At 39.9% G+C, this 19,229-nt stretch overlaps 1 protein-coding gene across 4 annotated transcripts in view; it reads left to right on the top strand.

The window, feature by feature from the left end:
* LYRM1 (LYR motif containing 1) overlaps positions 1–19,229 on the top strand; it is a 30,267-nt gene that overhangs the window by 5,011 nt on the left and 6,027 nt on the right. For 2 of the 4 annotated variants that reach the window (XM_082858186.1, XM_082858187.1), the window contains exons 2-3: positions 1,651–1,753; positions 18,566–18,724. In XM_082858186.1, coding sequence (XP_082714312.1) covers positions 18,566–18,724 — 159 coding nt within the window. In that variant the 5' untranslated portion in view covers positions 1,651–1,753. Of the gene's footprint in view, positions 1–902; positions 927–1,650; positions 1,754–18,565; positions 18,725–19,229 lie in introns of those variants that run through there. The other 2 variants (XM_082858188.1, XM_082858189.1) reach the window with 2 other exon arrangements.

Below are 19,229 nucleotides of genomic sequence, written 5' to 3'. Positions count from 1 at the left end.
AATCGGATAAGCCTGTTCAGAGGAGGCCGGGTTTACAGAAATCCGAGAAAAGAGGGAAGCTAGGGAATGAGCTTTCTAGGTGGAGAAATGAACCAACGGGAAGGGATCTGAGGAAGGAAATGGCGAGAAGGCCATGTGCTTGCAGTAGAAAGGAAAGAGCCAGAGCCAGAGTGGTCTGTGATGGAGAAGTGGCAGGGCCTGATCAAGCATAACCTTTTAGCTCAAGGTGAGGGTTTAGCTGTTTTTTAAATGGAGGGTTTTAAGAAGGAGTGACCAGATCTGATTTACATTTTTAGAAAATCATTCTTGGCTACTGGATAGAGAAGGGTAGACGTAGTCAGACCTGCTAGGAGGCTGTTGCAGTAGGGCCAAGGGGGAGGTGACAGTAGTGTTGTATTCACGGTGGAAATGGAGAGAATTAAATTTGGAATGTACTCTGAAAGTCGAGCTTGCAGGACTTGCTGCCAAATTGGATGTGAAGTGTATGGAAAAGGAAGGAACCAAGGATGACTCCGCAGAGAAAATAGTTTGGAAGGCACTACTATTATTTTGAACATACTAGTTTTGATAAGTCTATTAATGGTCCAAGTAAAGATGTTGAGAAGTTAAATATACAAGTCAAGGGAAAACTGAGAGATAATAAATGTAGCAGTTTATTCCTGGATCACCTAAGAAGAGGGTGCAGATGAAGAGGAAGGCCTCTAAACTCCTTGGGGCTCTTTACATGTAGAGATGATCCAGAGAAGGAAAAGCCAGCAGAGGAGACTCTTCACACACACAAAGCCTCCAAGATAGAAGGAGGCCCCGTAATATCCTTGAACAATGGGACCCACCCTCATAATCATCAAGACTCATCCTCAGAGGCCTGGCTCAGATCTCTTTCCTCCTTTCCTCTGCCAGCTCAGTGCTTTTGGACTCCTGCTTAGGTGATTTGTGTTCATATAGCAAACCTTACTTTGCTTATTAATTGTTTATAGGTCTGACTACCCTGTGAACTATTTCTTCTTTGTGCCCTGCTGACTCCTATTTCAGAGCCTTGCCCATGAACCCAACATATAGGAACACTGTGTCCATAATGTATCAACCATGGACTTCAACAGCTTCTGACAAAGGGGCATTTGTCCCCGCTGTTGCTGCCACCTCCACCACTAGATATGGTTGATTTCATAAACTCTAGAAAGGGTATCAGAAGAATAATCAGAAGGCCTGGGTTTCAGTCTTGCATCTCTACTGACCAACAGAATGGCCTTGAATAAGACCGTTTTCTTTGAGTTTAGGGGTTGGCCTAGATTACAGATTACAAACTGGCAAGACAGATATTGCCTACAAATGTAGTTTGGCCCACAGATTGATTGAAATTACTTTTTAAAATTTACTTGCCAAATTTAAAAATCTGATTTTCGGCTTCATTTGAAAAATGAGACAATCTGGCAACACCAACTTGAGGTTCCTACAGAGCAACAGTCAGCTGGAGCCAATGAGATTCTTCTCCCTTCTTCTACCAGCCTAACCCCTGTGGGCATTTGATTTGCAATTTTTTGGTCTAGAGCTCTGCTGTCCATATGTAGCCACAAGCTACATGTAGCTATTTAAATTTAAATGAAATAAAATTTTAAATGCAGTTCCTCAGATGTACTAACCGTATTTCAGGTGCCCAGTGCCAGTGGCTACCCTGTTGGACAGCGAAGATATAGAATATTTCCATCATTGAAGAACATTCTGTTGGTCATTGTTGGACTGGAGAAACTCGAAGGTACTCTGGTTGCTAATCATTCTGCACACTAAAGATGGACAGTCAGTGCTCCTACTCTAAAGGAACTTTGTCTAGTAAAGAGCTCCCGTGCTTCTGCAGGTGGGGAAAGTTGCTTATTCAATAGGTGGAGGGTACTTGGAAACTGTCGTGAAGGCGGAGACCCCCGGTGCAGGGTGAGGGTTATATATCAGGTGGTTGGATCAAGGGTTAGGTGTATCTAATGTTATAACCAGAGCCCTTTTGTCTGTTTCTTAATCCAGTTTCTTAGGAAATTATCACAAAGAAGGGGTTTGAATGTTTTAATTTAAATGTTTTGTGTTCTCTTGACTTCCCTAGTTCCTATGAAGGGTTCACATCCTGAGTAGTTACGAACGAATGACTGGGGTTGATCTTCAAGCATTGACCAAGTTTTCACCCATTGCCAGCACATACACACAACACTCCAAACACACACCTCCTACTTCTGGTAACTTGTTCTCACTGCCTCTTATTGACCCTTCCCTTGTCTTTGTCTCTTAAAATATGATGATAAGGAAACAGTTGCTTCCATTTCTTTTGAATTGAGAGACTGAAACTTGGTTTCCATTTGGAGTTTCTATCCCTGAGAGGGCAAATTGCTGTACATCTCTTAGATACAAGAGCCTGATTGGAGTTCCCCTTACAAGTATAATCTTGTGTGTGCTCCTGTGCTGATATATTTAGGATGAATATATGTGCCTTACATGATCTTATTTGGGATAGTTTAGAAATCTTTCAGACATAAATATTTTTGGTTTTTCCCTGTCTTCTGAAGATTTCCCATGTTACGGGGCCTAACCTAATTTATTTTCCTTTAGATAAAAATATGATATACCCTTTCCTCCCTGACCCGTATCTCTGACATACCATATTGTCAATTTCTGTGTAAAAAGATGCTGTTTCAGAGAATAGCCGCCGTATGATTAAGTACACCACACAAGCATATCCTGAGATATACAAAACAGTGTGTGGCATTACACTTCCCCTTTTGGATTCTAGTAACCAAAAACTGAATCCAGGTCAGGAAACAAGTCCATGGGGCGTGTGTGGGCTGGGGAGATGGGGGCACTTGGTTTAGCTTGAAGGTTATTCAATTTAGGTAAGATGATACTGTATAGGATATGGGAATGCATCAGAAAGTAAGGAAGGATAACGGATCTAGGAGAAAAGTGCACGGAAGGATAAGCAAGGAGTAAGAGATAAAGGAAGAAAAATAGGAAGGGAAGCTTGCTCATGCCCATGGTGTTGGCACCTGCATTGTATTTCCAGTAAGAAGTCTGCTCTGTGGTCTGAAGATAAGCGATGCCTCGGGCAGGGTTATTTACTCATACTGAAGAACAATAGCTCTTTACTGTGCAGGGATTATTAATGATCAGAGGGAAACAGCTTTAGGAAAATCCATTACTGCCACAAAGCGATAATTTCACCAGCAGGCAGCAAAGTTTAGCAGAGATAAAAGAGGCCTCACTGTTCCTCCTTTATTTCCTCCTTTTCAGGTAACATTTGCCTTTGTTAACTTCCAATGCTAAGTGATTTACATGGATTATTATGAACAATCCTTAAAACAACTCTTTGAAGAAGGTTCTGTTGTTTCCCCATTTTAAGAAACCGAGGCTCAGGAAGATTAATATCTTGCCTGATGTGGTGAAGTCAGGATTCAAACCCAGATCATTCCAGAGCCCATTAGTTCATTGTATTATACCTCCTGTCCTTTACATCTGTGGAAAAATTTTGAACGCCTAAAATCAAGGTAGTCATTCTCTATTCTGTTATCTGGGGCAAGAAAATCTGTTTGCTTTGACATTAGAAGAATGCTTCAGTTCCCTGGAGGTTTTCCAAATGACAAAAGCTTTAAATTATCATTTTTTAGGTTGGTTTTGAACCCTCATCACTTGGTTGCAATGGACCTTATTCCCCCAAAGGATTGTTTTTAAGAAAAAAAAAATCAAAAACTCATTTTTCTATATGTTTGATTCTAAGCTTCCTGGAAATATAGTATATCATTTCAGTCCTGTGGACAAACCCTAAGTGGCCTTAAGAGAACTTAAGAGCGAGGGTTATGTAACAGCTGTGTATACTGCCCTAGATGGAAGTGAGAAGACTGCCTCGCTAAATAACACTTAATCTTCAATTCTCACCCTGACACCCACAGTGCCACTCTTGAAAACATCATTGTGAGGGTTAATTAGTAATTTTTAATGCTCTAGGGTCTTCTGTTGCGAAACCTGATGCAAATACCACTGCATATCTCTCAGGATGAGAATGGTAATTACTGGTGATTATTCTGTGTGGGTAAATTTTTTCTTCTAACAAATGTATTTCAAGCTCCAACTCTGGGCCAGGCCTAGGAGTGTAATGGATGAGACAGGGTCCCAACCTGCTTCTCTCTCTCCCTCCCAAAACACACACAGTGGAGGAAGAACCATAAGTCAACAGAAAATTACAGTAGAGTAGAATGAACATTATGATAGGGGTATACACCAGAGCAGGGATGCTGACCCAGTGTGAAGAAGGCATCCCGTGAAAAGTGATGAAAGCCAAAGGATGAGAGTCAGCAGTTAAGCAAAAAAAGAATATTTCAGTTGTACAGGTTGGGGCCTTCCATTTGGCAAAAAGGAGTCCCAGATCTAAGAAGATAGGGCAGCAGGACATGGGATAGGTCACCACTGGTACACGGTGAACACATACGATGGATTTCACTGGGTGAGTTTCATTATCACCCTCCCCCAAAATCATAAAGTAGTTGGGAGAGAAATTTGACTACATTATATTCATTGGTTATGATTTTATAAATTTACACCTAAGGACAGATCTTGAAAGAATGGAGTCTCCTTCCACCTGGGGTTTGAAAGTCAGTTAATTTCCCTTGCCTTTTCTGTCCCTTGTTTGTACTGCAACACTTTTTCTTCAGTAGAAGGCAAAGCCTCATGGGAGTGCAACATTTGGAATTTTGACATTCCTGAGACCAGAGTCATACTTCTATAAATTTCATCTGAGGAAAGGGAATTTTCATCTCAGCTTTTAAACTTCTAAGTGTTCATGCAGTGATGCTCTTTCCAAAGGTGAAAGAAACTGTTCCAAAGGTGGGGAAAAGGGTGAAGTGGATAAAGCCCCTAGTCCTGGCAAATCTTCCTGTAGGTCTCCTGCAAAACTAGATCTAGACATGCCAAGTATATAGACCCTTTCACTGTATTTTCATTCTCCACAGCAAGTGGAAGAGTGAGTGGGTGGTGCTTTTTTTTTTTTTTCCCCTAGGAAATTGATCACTGCCTGTTTGGAGTCCCCATCACTGACTCCAAAATAAAAACAGGGAAAAGCTTTCAGTCAGGGGAATAATCATTCAGCTTTTTTGGCTCTTAATCCCAGTTCTCCTGTCAGTTAAGTAGCATTAGGCAAGACTCTTCACCATCTGCAAGACTGGTAGAATCACAAGTACTTATGATACAGTTTGAAATCCAGCATGTTTTTAAAAATGTAAATCAGACCATGATACTCTTACTTGCTTAAAACCTACCAATGTCTTCCTTTTGCTCTTAGACTACAAATCAAACTCCTTTCCAAGGCCTACTCTCTCAGCCTGTGCTGGATCCTGTCCACCTGTGGTCCCACTTCCCCCATAAGCTCTCAACTGTATTAACACTGAGGTTGGTTCCCACCTCATAGCCTTTGTTCCTGCTGTTCTTTCTTCCTGCATCACCTTCCCCTGAACTCTTCCCATTAATAGGTTCCTGAACACCATTCAAGACTCAGCTCAAACGTCACTGACCACCCAAAATAAAATAACCCCCACCTCTGCTCATTCATATCATATTACTGTTTCATTCCTTGAGAGCACATATAACCAAAATTATACAAAAATATATACAAAAATTTTTCTTGTATATCATCTGCCTCTGCCACTAGGATATAAGCTGTAGGAGGACAGGGACCGTGGCTGCATGTTTATCACTGTATGCCTAGCCTGGCACATGGGCACTGAATAAATGTTGGATGGATGGATAGATGCTTGGGAGGAAAGAGTAAGACCTGCAGGGTAGTAGCATTGTGATGAGTGCTGGTATCTCTTATGTGATGTCAGCTCCTTTGGAGTGTCAGGGACAGGGTTGCCACAGGGAACAGAAGAGCACAGCAGTCCAGTTAAGTGCACAGCCTCCTCTAAAGGTGCTGGTGTGTAACATCATTACTGAGGAAGGACAGTTGCAGGGGAGGGGCAGATGGTATATGGAAAACCTTATAAAAGGGTAATTGCAATTCAATCAGGGTGCAGAAAGATTGGTCTTTTGCTCTTTGTAGGAAGGGAATAGAATTTAGTTCCCATTGTCACAACTGGCTAAGCTCTTTAAAGCAATCAGCAGACATTCAACCACATTTACTGAGATTGAGCAGCCTATTTAGTGATTAAAAGTTGGGGCTCTGACTGCACACTATATGGTTTTGAATCCTGGCTCCACCTCCCTCGCCACGTGACCTTGCTCAAGTTACTTAACCTCTTTTGGCATCAGGTACCTCCTTTGTAAAACAGGATAATGTAGTATTTACCTTATAGAACTGTGCCGATTATGGGAGTTAATATACGTATGTAAAGTACCTAGGAAGCCTAGCACAGAGGAAGTGCAAAATAAATGTAGCTGTTACTGTTATTATTATCATTCTTATCCTTATTATTATTCCTTTAATGAGCAAAATGCGGTCCCTGCCCTCCAGGAATTCAGAGACTCTGGGAAGAAAAAGACAGTGAAACTGCAAAAGAACAATAGCTGGATGTGATAGAAGCAGAGAAAAAGGTGCTCCAGAAAAGCCTGAGAATAAACTGGTGTCTACAAGTTGAGGTGGCCAGCAGAAGACAGGCATTCTAAGTGAAAGTTTCAGCAGAACAGACACCACAGCAGGGTGCCTCATAGCTACAGTTCCCAGACTCAGGTGTTTGGGGACTCCACATCACAATTTCTGCTATTATTTACCTATTTTTTTTGTTTTGTTTTGTTTTGTTTTTTGGCCACACTGCACAGCATGCCGGATCTTACCCCGACCAGGGATTGAACCCCGTGCCCCTGCAGTGGGAGCACAGCCTTAAGCACTGGACACCAGGGAAGTCCTACCTATGTTTTAAACCAGCTTAAAAGTTTCCGTAATATGTTTAAAGGTAGCTCTATATCACTACAAAATAGAAATCACTTTAAATCATGTGTTTGTTGGGCTATTAAAACACATTAAGGGAATCACACTAAGAAAATAAATATTTTCTTGTACATCAAAAATTACCTCCCCAACCAGTCTTTGGGACACTTGCTTTAAGGGAAACTTCTGACTATGACCTGAAGCCAAAATGGACTAGCAGCAATATTTGTCAGCCCTTTTTTAATGGTAGGCTGCACATGGTAGGTGCTTGGTAATGAGTTTTATCCTGGCACTGTGTTTATGCATGAAATACGATTTGAAGAAAAGAGCCCAGTTTCCAGTCACAATTCCTCCCAGGCATACTTCCTATCTCTTATCTTTCCTCATTCTGGGATTTGAGGGTTAAGGAAGTGAAAAGCAGAATGTGAAGAAATATCAGTCTCAGAATAAAAGTTAGAAAACCTTAACTGTAAAAATTCTATAAGAACTGACTTCACAGGCAGTTGAGACTGAAGTTCAGTTGTGGTCCTCTAAACAATTTCATATTCCTGATGTCGACCATGGGAGAATCCCAGCAGACCCCACTGCATCGGGTCAACCCCTGAGACTAGGGAAGAAGAAGAAGGGCTGACTCGGCCTTTCATCAATAGTGAGAGGTCATTGATAGTTTTAGAGGAGTAAATGTTGGTTTCAAGCCATCATACCATAGGGAGGAAGACTCTCAGGGAAAAGTCACGTTTCCTAAACAAGTTGCTTCCTGGGAATAAAGATATAAACCAAAAAGAAGAGAGCTTTGTAACATTTTTTAAATTTATATGGCTGATTTTGTTTCTAGAATCACAAGCTTTGTAACAACCACTTGCGAATAGTACATAATGGAGAACACAGCTTTAGACTGTGGAAATCTTTTGGACTGAAACACAGTCTGGGTCACCTGATGTTGGAGAGGAAGACATCACTTATTTCCCTTTCAGGATTAGTTTTCAAAACACTTAAACATTAAAGGGCTTTGAAAATGGTCTTATTAAATACCAATTGTTAGTTCTGCTTGTTACCTTAAATACCATACTTGCAGGGCGTGTGTATCAGCTTATGGTACGTGATCAGTTATAGTTTGAAGCTGTGGTTCAGACAGTGGTAAAAACAAAGAAATGAAAGTCAGACTTTGGAGAAGGCTGCTGCTGTTTTAATATGCCATACTGCCTTCACTTTCCTTCTTAAGTGTCATGCAGTCAAGGAAGTTTCATCTGTTAATGACAGGGAAGTGAAGCAGTCATTAATAGAGGTTAGTCGAAGACTCTGTTCCTCACAGGAACTGACTCATGTATTTTCATACGAAACCATGGAGTTTTAGGGAGAGCCAGAAACTCAGAAACCTGTTTCCTTACCAGGAAGAACATCATCAATTCATCCGAGTTTTCATTACAGTTATAGCCACAATGCATGATGATCTCTTCTGGTTTGTATGAATTCCTTTCAAGCATTTTTTCCTGTGAGGTATAATGGATATCAGAATGGATATCAGGTATGTCCTTTTAACTTTTGAATTGGGTGAAGTAGTGATTGTAAGCTTTTCATCCAATGGTTAAGCCTTGGTTCATTCCTCATTGCTTAAGAAAGGTCACCAGGGTCAGGATAAGTAAGAGGTGCAATCATACTCAAAAGAGACATTCTCTCTAAGGTGAAGTCCTTGCAATTACTTAGAATTTCTAGATAAACACAGCTCCTTCCAGCTCCCATCTGCTTTCTTTAGCTGCCTAAATTCTCATTAGCTCAGGACCACCCTAAAGCATGCAGTCTCCATGTATTACCCCTGCCCCTTGGGTTGGAAATGGGTCTGTTCTCAAAGGGCAATGAGCAGCCTACTTCTCAACAGATGACCTGTTTGAGGAAAGCCCAGGACTCATAATGAGGTGTCCCAGTGCCTGGTCCTGCTACTCACTTGCTAAATCTGTCTTCCTTGTCTTCCCAGCCTGGTAATTTGTTAAGGGCAGTACAGTATTCATTCTCCTAAATTTGACTAATCACAATCCTCTAGTAGTGGGATTTTTTTTCATATCTTCTCTGAATTTCCTTTTTTTTAAATCAAGGTATACTTGATTTACAACATTATATTAGTTTCAGGTGTACAACATAATATATATATATATATATATATCACATTTTCTTTATCCATTCATCTGTTGATGGACGCTTAGGTTGCTTCCCTATCTGGTCTGTTGTAAATAATGCTGCTATGAACACTGGGTGCACTTATCTTTTTGAATTAGTGTTTTTTTTCAGATATGTACCCCAGGAGTGGAATTGCTGGATCATATGGTAATTCTATTTTTAGTTTTTTGAGGAACCTCCATACTGTTTTCCATAGTAGCTGCACCAAGTTGCATTCCCACCAACAGTTCCCTTTTCTCCACACCCTCGCCAACATTTGTTATTTATGTTCTTTTTGATGATAGCCATCTGACAGGTGTGAGGTGATATCATGGTTTTGATTTGCATCTCTCTGATGATTAGCGATGTTGAGCATCTTTTCATGTGACTGTTGGCCATCTCTGTGCCTTCTTTGGAAAAATGTCTATTCAGGTCTTCTGCCCATTTTTTAATCAGGTTGTTTTTTTGATGTTTAGTTATATGAGCTGTTTATATATTTTGCATGTTAACCCTTTATTGGTCATATCATTTGCAAACATTTTCTCCGATTCAGTAGGTTGTCTTTTCATTTTGTCAATGGTTTCCTTTTCTGTGAAAAAGCTTATTAGTTTACTTAGGTCCCATTTGTTTAGTTTTGCTTTTGTTTCCTTTGTCTTAGAAGACAAGTCAAAAAAAACTTGCTACGATTTATGTCAAAGACTGTTCTGCCTATGATTTCTCCTAAGAGTGTTATGGTTTTCAGTTCTATATTTAGGTCTTTAATCCATTTTGAGTTTATTTTTATAAATGATATATGATGCTATTTTGATAACTGTAGCTTGGTAGTATAGTCTGAAGTCAAGGAGCATGAAGCCTCCAGCTCTGTTCTTTCTGAAGATGCTTTGGTTATTCAGAGTCTTTTGTGTTTCCATACAAATTTTAAAATTATTTGTTCTAGTTCTGTGAAAAATGCCATTGGTATTTTGACAGGGATTGCACTGAATCTGTAGATTGCCTTGGGTAGTATGGTCATTTTAACAATGTTAATTCTTCCAGTCCAAGAACATGGTATATCTTTTCATCTGTTTGCATCCTCTTCAGTTTCTTTCATCAGTGCCTTATAGTTTTCTGAGTACAGGTCTTTTACCTCCTTGGTAGGTTTATTCTGAGATAGTTGATTCTTTTTGATATGATGCTAAATAGGATTGTTTCCTTGATTTCTCTTTCTGATAGTTTGTTGTTAGTACAGACAAGTGCAACAGATTTCTATATATTAATTTTGTATCCCACAACACTACTGAACTTATTGATGAGCTCCAGTAGTTTTCTGGTGGCATCTTTAGAATTTTTTATGTATGGTTTCATGCCATCTGCACACGTGACAGTTGTACTTCTTCCTTTCCAATTTGGATTCCTTTTATTTCTTTTGCTTCTCTGATCGCTGTGGCTAGGACTTCCAAAACTATGTTGAATTAAAAAATTGGTGAGAGTGGGCTGCTTTCTGCTTTTCATCACTGAGTATGTTACCTGTGGGTTTGTCATATAAGACCCTTATTATTTTGAGGGATGTCCCCTCTATGCTCACTTTCTGGGGAGTTTTTATCATAAATGGATGTTGAATTTTATTTTTTTCACTTTTTTTGGCCATGCCATGCAGCATGCAGGATGTTAGTTCCCTGACCAGGGATCGAACCCATGCCCCCTGCAGTGGAAGCATGGAGTCTTAACCACTGGACCACGAGGGAAGTCCCAAATGCATGTTGAATTTTGTCAAAAGCTTTTTCTGCATCTATTGAGATGATCCTGTGATTTTTAATTTTTAATTTGTTGACATGGTGTATCACATTGACTGATTTGCAGATATTGAAATCCCACTTAGTCATGGTGTATGATCCTTTTGGTGTCTTGTTGGATTCGGTTTGCTAATAATTTGTTGAGGATTTTTGCATCTACATTCATCAGTGACATTGGCCTGTAATTATCTTTTTTTGTGATATCTTTGTCTGTTTTTGATATCAGGGTGATGCTGGCCTCATAGAATAAGTTCAGAAGTGTTCCTTCCTGTGGAATTTTTTGGAATAGTTTGAGAAGGATAGGTGTTAACTCTTCTCTAAATGTGTGGTAGATTTCACCTGTGAAGCCCTCTGGTCCTGGATTTTTGTTTACTGGGAATTTTTAAATTACTGATTCAATTTCATTACTGGTAATTGGCCTGTTCATACTTTTTCTTTTTTTGAATTTTATTTATCTTTTTTATACAGCAGGTTCTTATTAGTTATCCATTTTATACGTATTAGTGTATAGATGTCAATCCCAATCTCCCAATTCATCCCACCACCAGCACCCTCCTCTGCCGCTTTCGCCCCTTGGTGTCCACGTTTGTTCTCTACATATGTGTCTCTATTTCTGCCTTGCAAACTGGTTCATCTGTACTATTTTTCTGGATTCCACATATATGCGTTAATATACAACATTTGTTTTTCTTTTTCTGACTTACTTCACTCAATATCACAGTCTCTAGGTCCATCCACATCTCTACAAATGACCCAATTTCGTTCCTTTTTATGGCTGAGTAATATTCCATTGTATATATGTATGACATCTTCTTTATCCATTTGTCTGTCGATGGACATTTAGGTTGCTTCCATGACCTGGCTGTTGTAAACAGGGCTGCAGTGAACATTGGAGTGCATGTGTCTTTTTGAATTATGGTTTTCTCTGGGTATATGCCCAGTAGTGGGATTGTTGGGTCATATGGTAATTCTATTTTTAGTGGGGTTTTTTTTGAAGAAACTACAATTATTTTTACTGAAAAATGTGAAAGTGAAATATTATATTTATTACCTTATTTTTTAACATCTTTATTGGAGTATAATTGCTTTACAATGTTGTGTTAGTTTCTGTTGTACAACACAGTGAATCAGCTATATGTATCCCCATATCCCCTCCCTCTTGTGTCTCCCTCCCACCCTCCCTATCCCTCCCCTCTAGGTGGTCACAAAGCACCAAGCTGATCTCCCTGTGCTATGCAGCTGCTTCCCACTAGCTATTTTACGTTTGGTAGTGTATATATGTCAGTGCCACCCTCTCACTTCGTCCCAGCTTACCCTTCCCCCTCCCTGTGTCCTCAAGTCCATTCTCTACGTCTGCATCTTTATTCCTGTCCTGCCCCTATGTTCTTCAGAACCTTTTTTTTTTTTTAGATTCCATATATATATGTTAGCATACGGTATTTGTTTTTCTCTTTCTAACTTACTTCACTCTGTATGACAGACTCTAGGTCCATCCACCTCACTACAGATAATTCAATTTTATTTCTTTTTATAGCCGAGTAATATTCCATTGTGTATATGTGCCATATCCATTCATCTGTCAATGGACACTTAGGTTGCTTCCATGTCCTGGCTATTGTAAATAGTGCTGCAGTGAACATTGTGGTGCATGACTCTTTTTGAATTATGGTTTTCTCAAGGTATATGCCCAGTAGTGGGATTGCTGGGTCATATGGTAATTCTATTTTTAGTTTTCTAAGGAACCTCCATACTGTTCTCCATAGTGGCTGTATCAATTTACATTCCCACCAACAGTTCAAGAGGGTTCCCTTTTCTCCACATCCTCTCCAGCATTTGTTGTTTGTAGATTTTCTGATGATGCCCATTCTAACCAGTGTGAGGTGATACCTCATTATAGTTTTGATTTGCATTTCCCTAATAATTAGCGATGTTCAGCAGCTTTTCATGTGCCTCTTGAATATCTGTATGTCTTCTTTGGAGAAATGTCTGTTTAGGTCTTCTGCCCATTTTTTGATTGGGTTATTTGCATTTTTAATATTGAGCTGCATGAGCTGTTTATATATTTTGGAGATTAATCCTTTGCAAATATTTTCTCCCATCCTGAGGGTTGTCTTTTTGTATTGTTTATAGTTTCCTCTGCTGTGCAAAAGCTTTTAAGTTTCATTAGGTCCCTTTTGTTTATTTTTGGTTTTGTTCTCATTACTGTAGGAGGTGGGTCAAAAAAGATCTTGCCGTGATTTATGTCAGAGTGTTCTGACTGTTTTCCTCTAAGAGTTTTTAGCGTCTGGTCTGATATTTAACTCTTTAATCCATTTTGAGTTTATTTTTGTGTGTGGTATTAGGGACTGTTCTAATTTCATTCTTTTACATGTAGCCATCCAGTTTTCCCAACACCACTTATTGAAGAGACTGTCTTCTCTCCATTGTATATCCTTGCCTCCTTCATCATAGATTAGTTTACCATAGGTGCGTGGGTTTATCTCTGGGCTTTCTATCCTGTTCCTGTTCTATATTTCTGTTTTTGTGCCAGTACCATATTGTCTCGATGACTGTAGCTTTGTAGTATAGTCCGAAGTCAGGGAGTCTGATTCCTACAACTCTGTTTTTTTCCCTTAAGATTCCTTTGTCTATTCAGGGTCTTTTGTGTCTCCACACAAATTTTAAGATTTTTTTGTTCTAGTTCTGTAAAAAATGCCACTGGTAATTTCATAGGGATTGCATTGAAATCCTAGATTGCTTTGGGTAGCATATTCATTTTCTCAATATTGATTCTTCCAGTGCAAGAACATGGTATATCTCTTCATCTGTTTGTGTCATCTTTGATTTCTTTCATCAATGTCTTATAGTTTCCTGAGTACAGGTCTTTTGCCTCCTTAGGTAGGTTTATTCCTAGGTATTTTATTCTTTTTGTTGCAATGGTGAATGGGATTGTTTTCTTAATTTCTCTTTCTGATTTTTCATTGTTAGTGTATAGGAATGCAAGAGATTTCTGTGCATTAAGTTTGTATGCTGCAACTTTACCAAATTCATTGATTAGCTCTAGAAGTTTTCTGGTGGCATCTTTAAGATTATATATGTATAGTATCATGTCATCTGCAAACAGTGACACTTTTACTTCTTTACCAATTCATATTCATTTTATTTATTTTTCTTCTCTTATTGCCATGGCTGGGACTTCCAAAACTATGTTGAATAATAGTGGACATCCTTGACTTGTTTCTGATCTTAGAGGAAATGCTTTCAGTTTATCACCATTGAGAATGATGGTTGCTGTGGATTTGTCATATATGGCCTTTATTATGTTGAGATAGGTTCCCTGTGTGCCCACTTTCTGGAGATTTTTATCATGAATTGGTGTTGAATTTTGTCAAATGCTTTTTCTGCATCTATTGAGATGATCATATGGTTTTTATTCTTCAATTTGTTAATATGGTTTATCACATTGATTGATTTGCATGTATTGAAGAATCCTTGCATCCCTGGGATAAATCCCACTTGATCATGGTGTATGATCCTTTTAATCATTGTTGTTGCATGCAGTTTGCTAGCATTTTGTTGAGGATTTTTGCATCTATATTCATCAGTGATATTGGTCTGTAATTTTCTTTTTTTGTAGTATCTTTGACTGGTTTTGGTCTCAGGGTGATGGTGGCCTTGTAGAATGAGTTTGGGAGTGTTCCTTCCTCTGCAGTTTTTTGGAAGAGTTTGAGAAGGATGGGTGTGAGGTCTTCTCTAAATGTTTGATAGAATTCACCTGTGAAGCCATCTGGTCCTGGACTTTTGTTTGTTGGGAGATTTTTAATCACAGTTTCAATTTCATTACTTGTGATTGGTCTGTTCATTTTTTCTATTTCTTCCTGGTTCGGTCTTGGAAGGTATACCTTTCTAAGAATTTGTCCATTTCTTCCAGGTTGTCCACTTTATTTGCATAGAGTTGCTTGTAGTACTCTCTTATGATGCTTTGTATTTCTGCAGTGTCCATTGTAACTTCTCCTTTTTCATTTCTAATGTTATTGATTTGAGTCCTCTCCCTCATTTTCTTGATGGGTCTGGCTAAAGGTTTATCAATTTTGTGTTTTTTCTCAGAGAACCAGCTTTTAGTTGTATTGATCTTTGCTATTGTTTTCTTTGCTTCTATTTCATTTATTTCTGCTCTGATCTTTACAATTTCTTTCCTTCCACTAACTTTGGGTTTTGTTTGTTTTACTTTCTCTGGTTCCTTTAGGTGTAAGGTTAGATTGTTTATTTGAGATTTTTCTTGTTTCTTGAGGTAGGATTGTACTGCTATAAACTTTCCTCTTAGAATTGCTTTTGTTGCATCCCGTAAGTTTTGGATCATTGTGTTTCGTTGTCATTTGTCTCTAGGCATTGTTTTGATTTCCTCTATGATTTCTTCAGTGATCTCCTGGTTATTTAATAATGTTTAGCCTCCACGTGTTTGTGTTTTTTACGTTTTATTTCCCTGTAATTTATTTCTAATCTCATAGCATTGTGGTCAGAAAAGATGCTTGATATGATTTCAATTTTCTTAAATTTACCAAGACTTGATTTGTGACCCAAAATGTGATCTATCCTGGAGAATGTTCCATGTGCACTTGAGAAGAAAATGTTATCTGCTGATTTTGGATGGAATGTCCTATAAGTATCAATCAAATCTATCTGGTCTATTGTGTCATTTAAAGCTTCTGTTTCCTTATTAATTTTCTGTCTGGATGATCTGTCCATTGGTGTAAGTGAGGTGTTAAAGCGCCCCACTATTGTGTTACTGTCGATTTCCTCTTTTATGGCTGTTAACACTCGTATTGAGGTGCTCCGATGTTGGGTGCGTATGTATCTATAATTGTTTTATCTTCTTCTTGGATTGATCCCTTGATCATTATGTAGTGTCCTTCCTTGTCTCTTGTAAGACTCTTTATTTTAAAGTCTACTTTGTCTGATATGAGTATTGCTACTCCAGCTTTCTTTTGATTTCCATTTGCATGGAATATCTTTTTCCATCCCCTTTCAGTCTGTATGTGTCCCTAGGTCTGAAGTGGGTCACTTGTAGACAGCATATATATGGGTCTTCTTTTTGTACCCAATCAGTGAGCCTGTGTCTTTTTTTTTTTTTTGCGGTACGCGGGCCTCTCCCCGTTGTGGCCTCTCCCATTGTGGAGCAAAGGCTCCGGACACACAGGCTCAGCGGCCATGGCTCACGGGCCCAGCTGCTCCGCGGCATGTGGGATCTTCCCGGACCGGGGCATGAACCCGTGTCCCCTGCACTGGCAGGCGGACTCTCAACCACAGTGCCACCAGGAAAGCCCCAGCCTGTGTCTTTTTGTTGGAGCATTTAATCCATTCACATGTAAGGTAAATATCGATATGTATGTTCCTATTACCACTTTCTTAATTGTTTTAGGTTTTTTTTTGTAGGTCCTTTTCTTCCCTTGTGTTTCCCACTTAGAGAAGTTCCTTTAGCATTTGTTGTAGAGCTGGTTTGGTGGTGCTGAATTCTCTTAGCTTTTGCTTGTCTGTAAAGCTTTTGATTTCTCCATTGAATCTGAATGAGATCCTTGCCGGTAGAGTAATCTTGGTTGTATGTTCTTCCCTTTCATCACTTTAAATATATCGTGCCACTCCCTTCTGGCTTGTAGAGTTTCGTCTGAGTAATCAGCTGTTAACCTTATGGGAGTTCCCTTGTATGTTGTCATTTTTCCCTTGTTTTAATAATTTTTCTTTAATTTTTGTCTATTTGATTACTACGTGTCTCGGCATGTTTCTCCTTGGGTTTATCCTGCCTGGAACTCTCTGCACTTCCTGGACTTGGGTGGCTATTTCCTTTCCCATGTTAGGGAAGTTTTCAACTATAATCTCTTCAAATATTTCCTTGGGTCCTTTCCCTCTCTCTTTTCCTTCTGGGACCTCTATAATGCTAATGTTAGTGTGTTTAATGTTGTCCCAGAGGTCTCTTATGCTGTCTTCAGTTCCTTTAATTCTTTTTTCTTTATTCTGTTCTGCAGCAGTGAATTCCACCATTCTGTCTTCCAGGTCACTTATCCGTTCTTCTGCCTCAGCTGTTCTGCTATTGATTCCTTCTAGTCTATTTTTTTTTTAATTTTTATTATTGTAATGTTCATCTCTGTTTGTTTGTTCTTTAATTCTTCTAGGTCTTTGTTAAACATTTCCTGCATCTTCTCCATTCTGTTTCCGAGGTCCTGGATCATCTTCACTATCATTATTCTGAATTCTGGAAGGTTGCCTATCTCCACTTCATTTAGCTGTTTTTCTGGGGTTTTATCTTATTCCTTCATCTGGTATATAGTCCTCTGCCTTTTCATTTTGTCTGTCTTTCTGAGAATGTGTTTTACATCCCCCAGGCTGCAGGATTGCAGATCTTCTTGCTTCTGGTGGATGAGGCTATCTAAGAGGCTTGTGCAACCTTCCTGATGGGAGGGACTAGTGGTGGGTACAGCTGGGTGTTGCTCTGGTGGGCAGAGCTCAGTAAAACTTTAATCCGCTTGTCTGCTGATGGGTGGGGCTGAGTTCCCTCCCTGTTGGTTGTTTGGCCTGAGGAGACCCAGCACTGGAGCCTACAGGCTCTTTGGTGGGGCTAATGGTGGACTCTGGGAGGGCTCACGCCAAGGAGTATTTCCCAGAACTTCCGCTGCTAATGTTGTTGTCCTTGGGGTGAGCCACAGCTGTCCCCCACCTCTGCAGGAGACCCTCCAACACAAGCAGGTAGGTCTGGTTCAGTCTCCTATTGGGTCACTGCTCCTTTCCCCAGGTCCTGATGCTGACACTACATTGTGTGTGCCCTCCAAGAGTGGAGTCTCTTTTTCCCCCAGTCCTGTTGAAGTCCTGCAGTCAAATCCCGGAGGGGCCACAAGATCTTCAATCATCAGAGAGATTTTCAGTTGTACTTATTATACAGTTCTTATGTGGACAAGGAAGTAGACCAACAATTTTGAGAAATATTTTCGACAAGGTTATGATGAACTAAAAAACAGTTTGCAAGCTGACAAACTCTGGGTGGAATTGAGCCTGCAGATTCATTTTATGTTGGGTACTCACATTTTCAAAAATAAGGAATTACTGTCTTTTTTGGAGTTTCATATTTTAAAAATCTCGACTGCCACCTATTGTTAAGCTATCAGGAAATCTGGCACCCTTAGGCCCTCAATTCTACATGACAGCAGCTGGCTGGGGCAGAGTAGCAACTGTCCCCTTTCAAGGGGGTACATATTCTCTAGTTGGCCACTGTCCCCACCCAGCCGGTTGCCCTCATTTTGTTACCTGCCAGGCTCCAGAGGCACTTGAGTTTGCAATCCCTGCATTAAACTCAAGTTCACACTTAACTAGAAAATTCAGTTATTCAAAATGTGGCTTCTCCTATGCACTCAGGTTAGTGATGTAATTTTACCAGAATATACACTAAAAGCATCATTCCTAAGATATTCTGGCAAAGAATATACTGGTTTAAAGAACACTAAATGTGCATTTTGGTTTTGTCATGGTCATAAAAGTGGCCATCATGGCAAACAGCAAGGTTGAGCAACCTTTAACCATGGGATGACGTACAAGGCCATCTCAGAGACGCTGGTATTCATAATAACACCGTTCTGGCAACGCTAGCAAACAGATCTGTTCAGAAAGAGCAGTTATTTCTAGACTAATTAAAGAGCTTGATTTTTAAAAATGTACAGCTGCCTCCCTGCCTACTGTCAAATTGAATTTTTATGCAAATTTTTCCTCTTCTATTTTGGTGGGTCGGAAGATGACAACGGCAACACGACAAGAAGTTCTTGGCCTCTACCGCAGAATTTTCAGGCTTGCGAGGAAATGGCAGGCTGCATCAGGGCAGATGGAAGACACCATTAAAGAGAAACAGTACATATTAAATGAAGCCAGAACACTGTTTCAGAAAAACAAAAATGTAAGTAGGTTCTAGCTGGAGATTGCAAGGAGGAGAGCAATTTCTTGTGGTGCTTGTTCATTTCTTCTCTGTCCTAAAGTTGAGAGGACTGAGCAGCACAAGTCAGAGTGACGGCGTGTGGAGCAGGAAGGGGCAGAGGCACAGCCTAGCTGGCTTGCCCAACCCGGGCTTCTCTCTTCGCTCTTGGCAGGTCTCAGTCCAGCGGGTAAGTGGCTCAGCATCTTCAGAAGAGGAAGTCCATGAGCCAGGTGACCTGAGTCAGGCCAGTGAGAATTTCCAGGGTAGGATAGGTTCCTCACACGCTGTGCCTGTTGTCAGCCACTCCCACAGGAGGTGCGCAGTTAAATTTGGGTTTTTTTTCAATTCATAAGCTATTCAGAGCCTCCAAGTATAAACCCATTCCGAGGGAAGAGAATAGGTTTAAGATGGGGTTCCCTTCATAACTTGGCTTTGAACTCAAGCCTCTTTGGCTAGCAGAGAGACTTTGCTCTTTGGGACCTCAAAA

The sequence above is a fragment of the Leucopleurus acutus genome (assembly GCF_964270905.1).
Source record: "Leucopleurus acutus genome assembly, chromosome: 16".
NCBI classification, from domain to species: Eukaryota; Metazoa; Chordata; class Mammalia; order Artiodactyla; family Delphinidae; genus Leucopleurus; species Leucopleurus acutus.
This window is presented reverse-complemented; position numbering and strand designations above follow the sequence as displayed.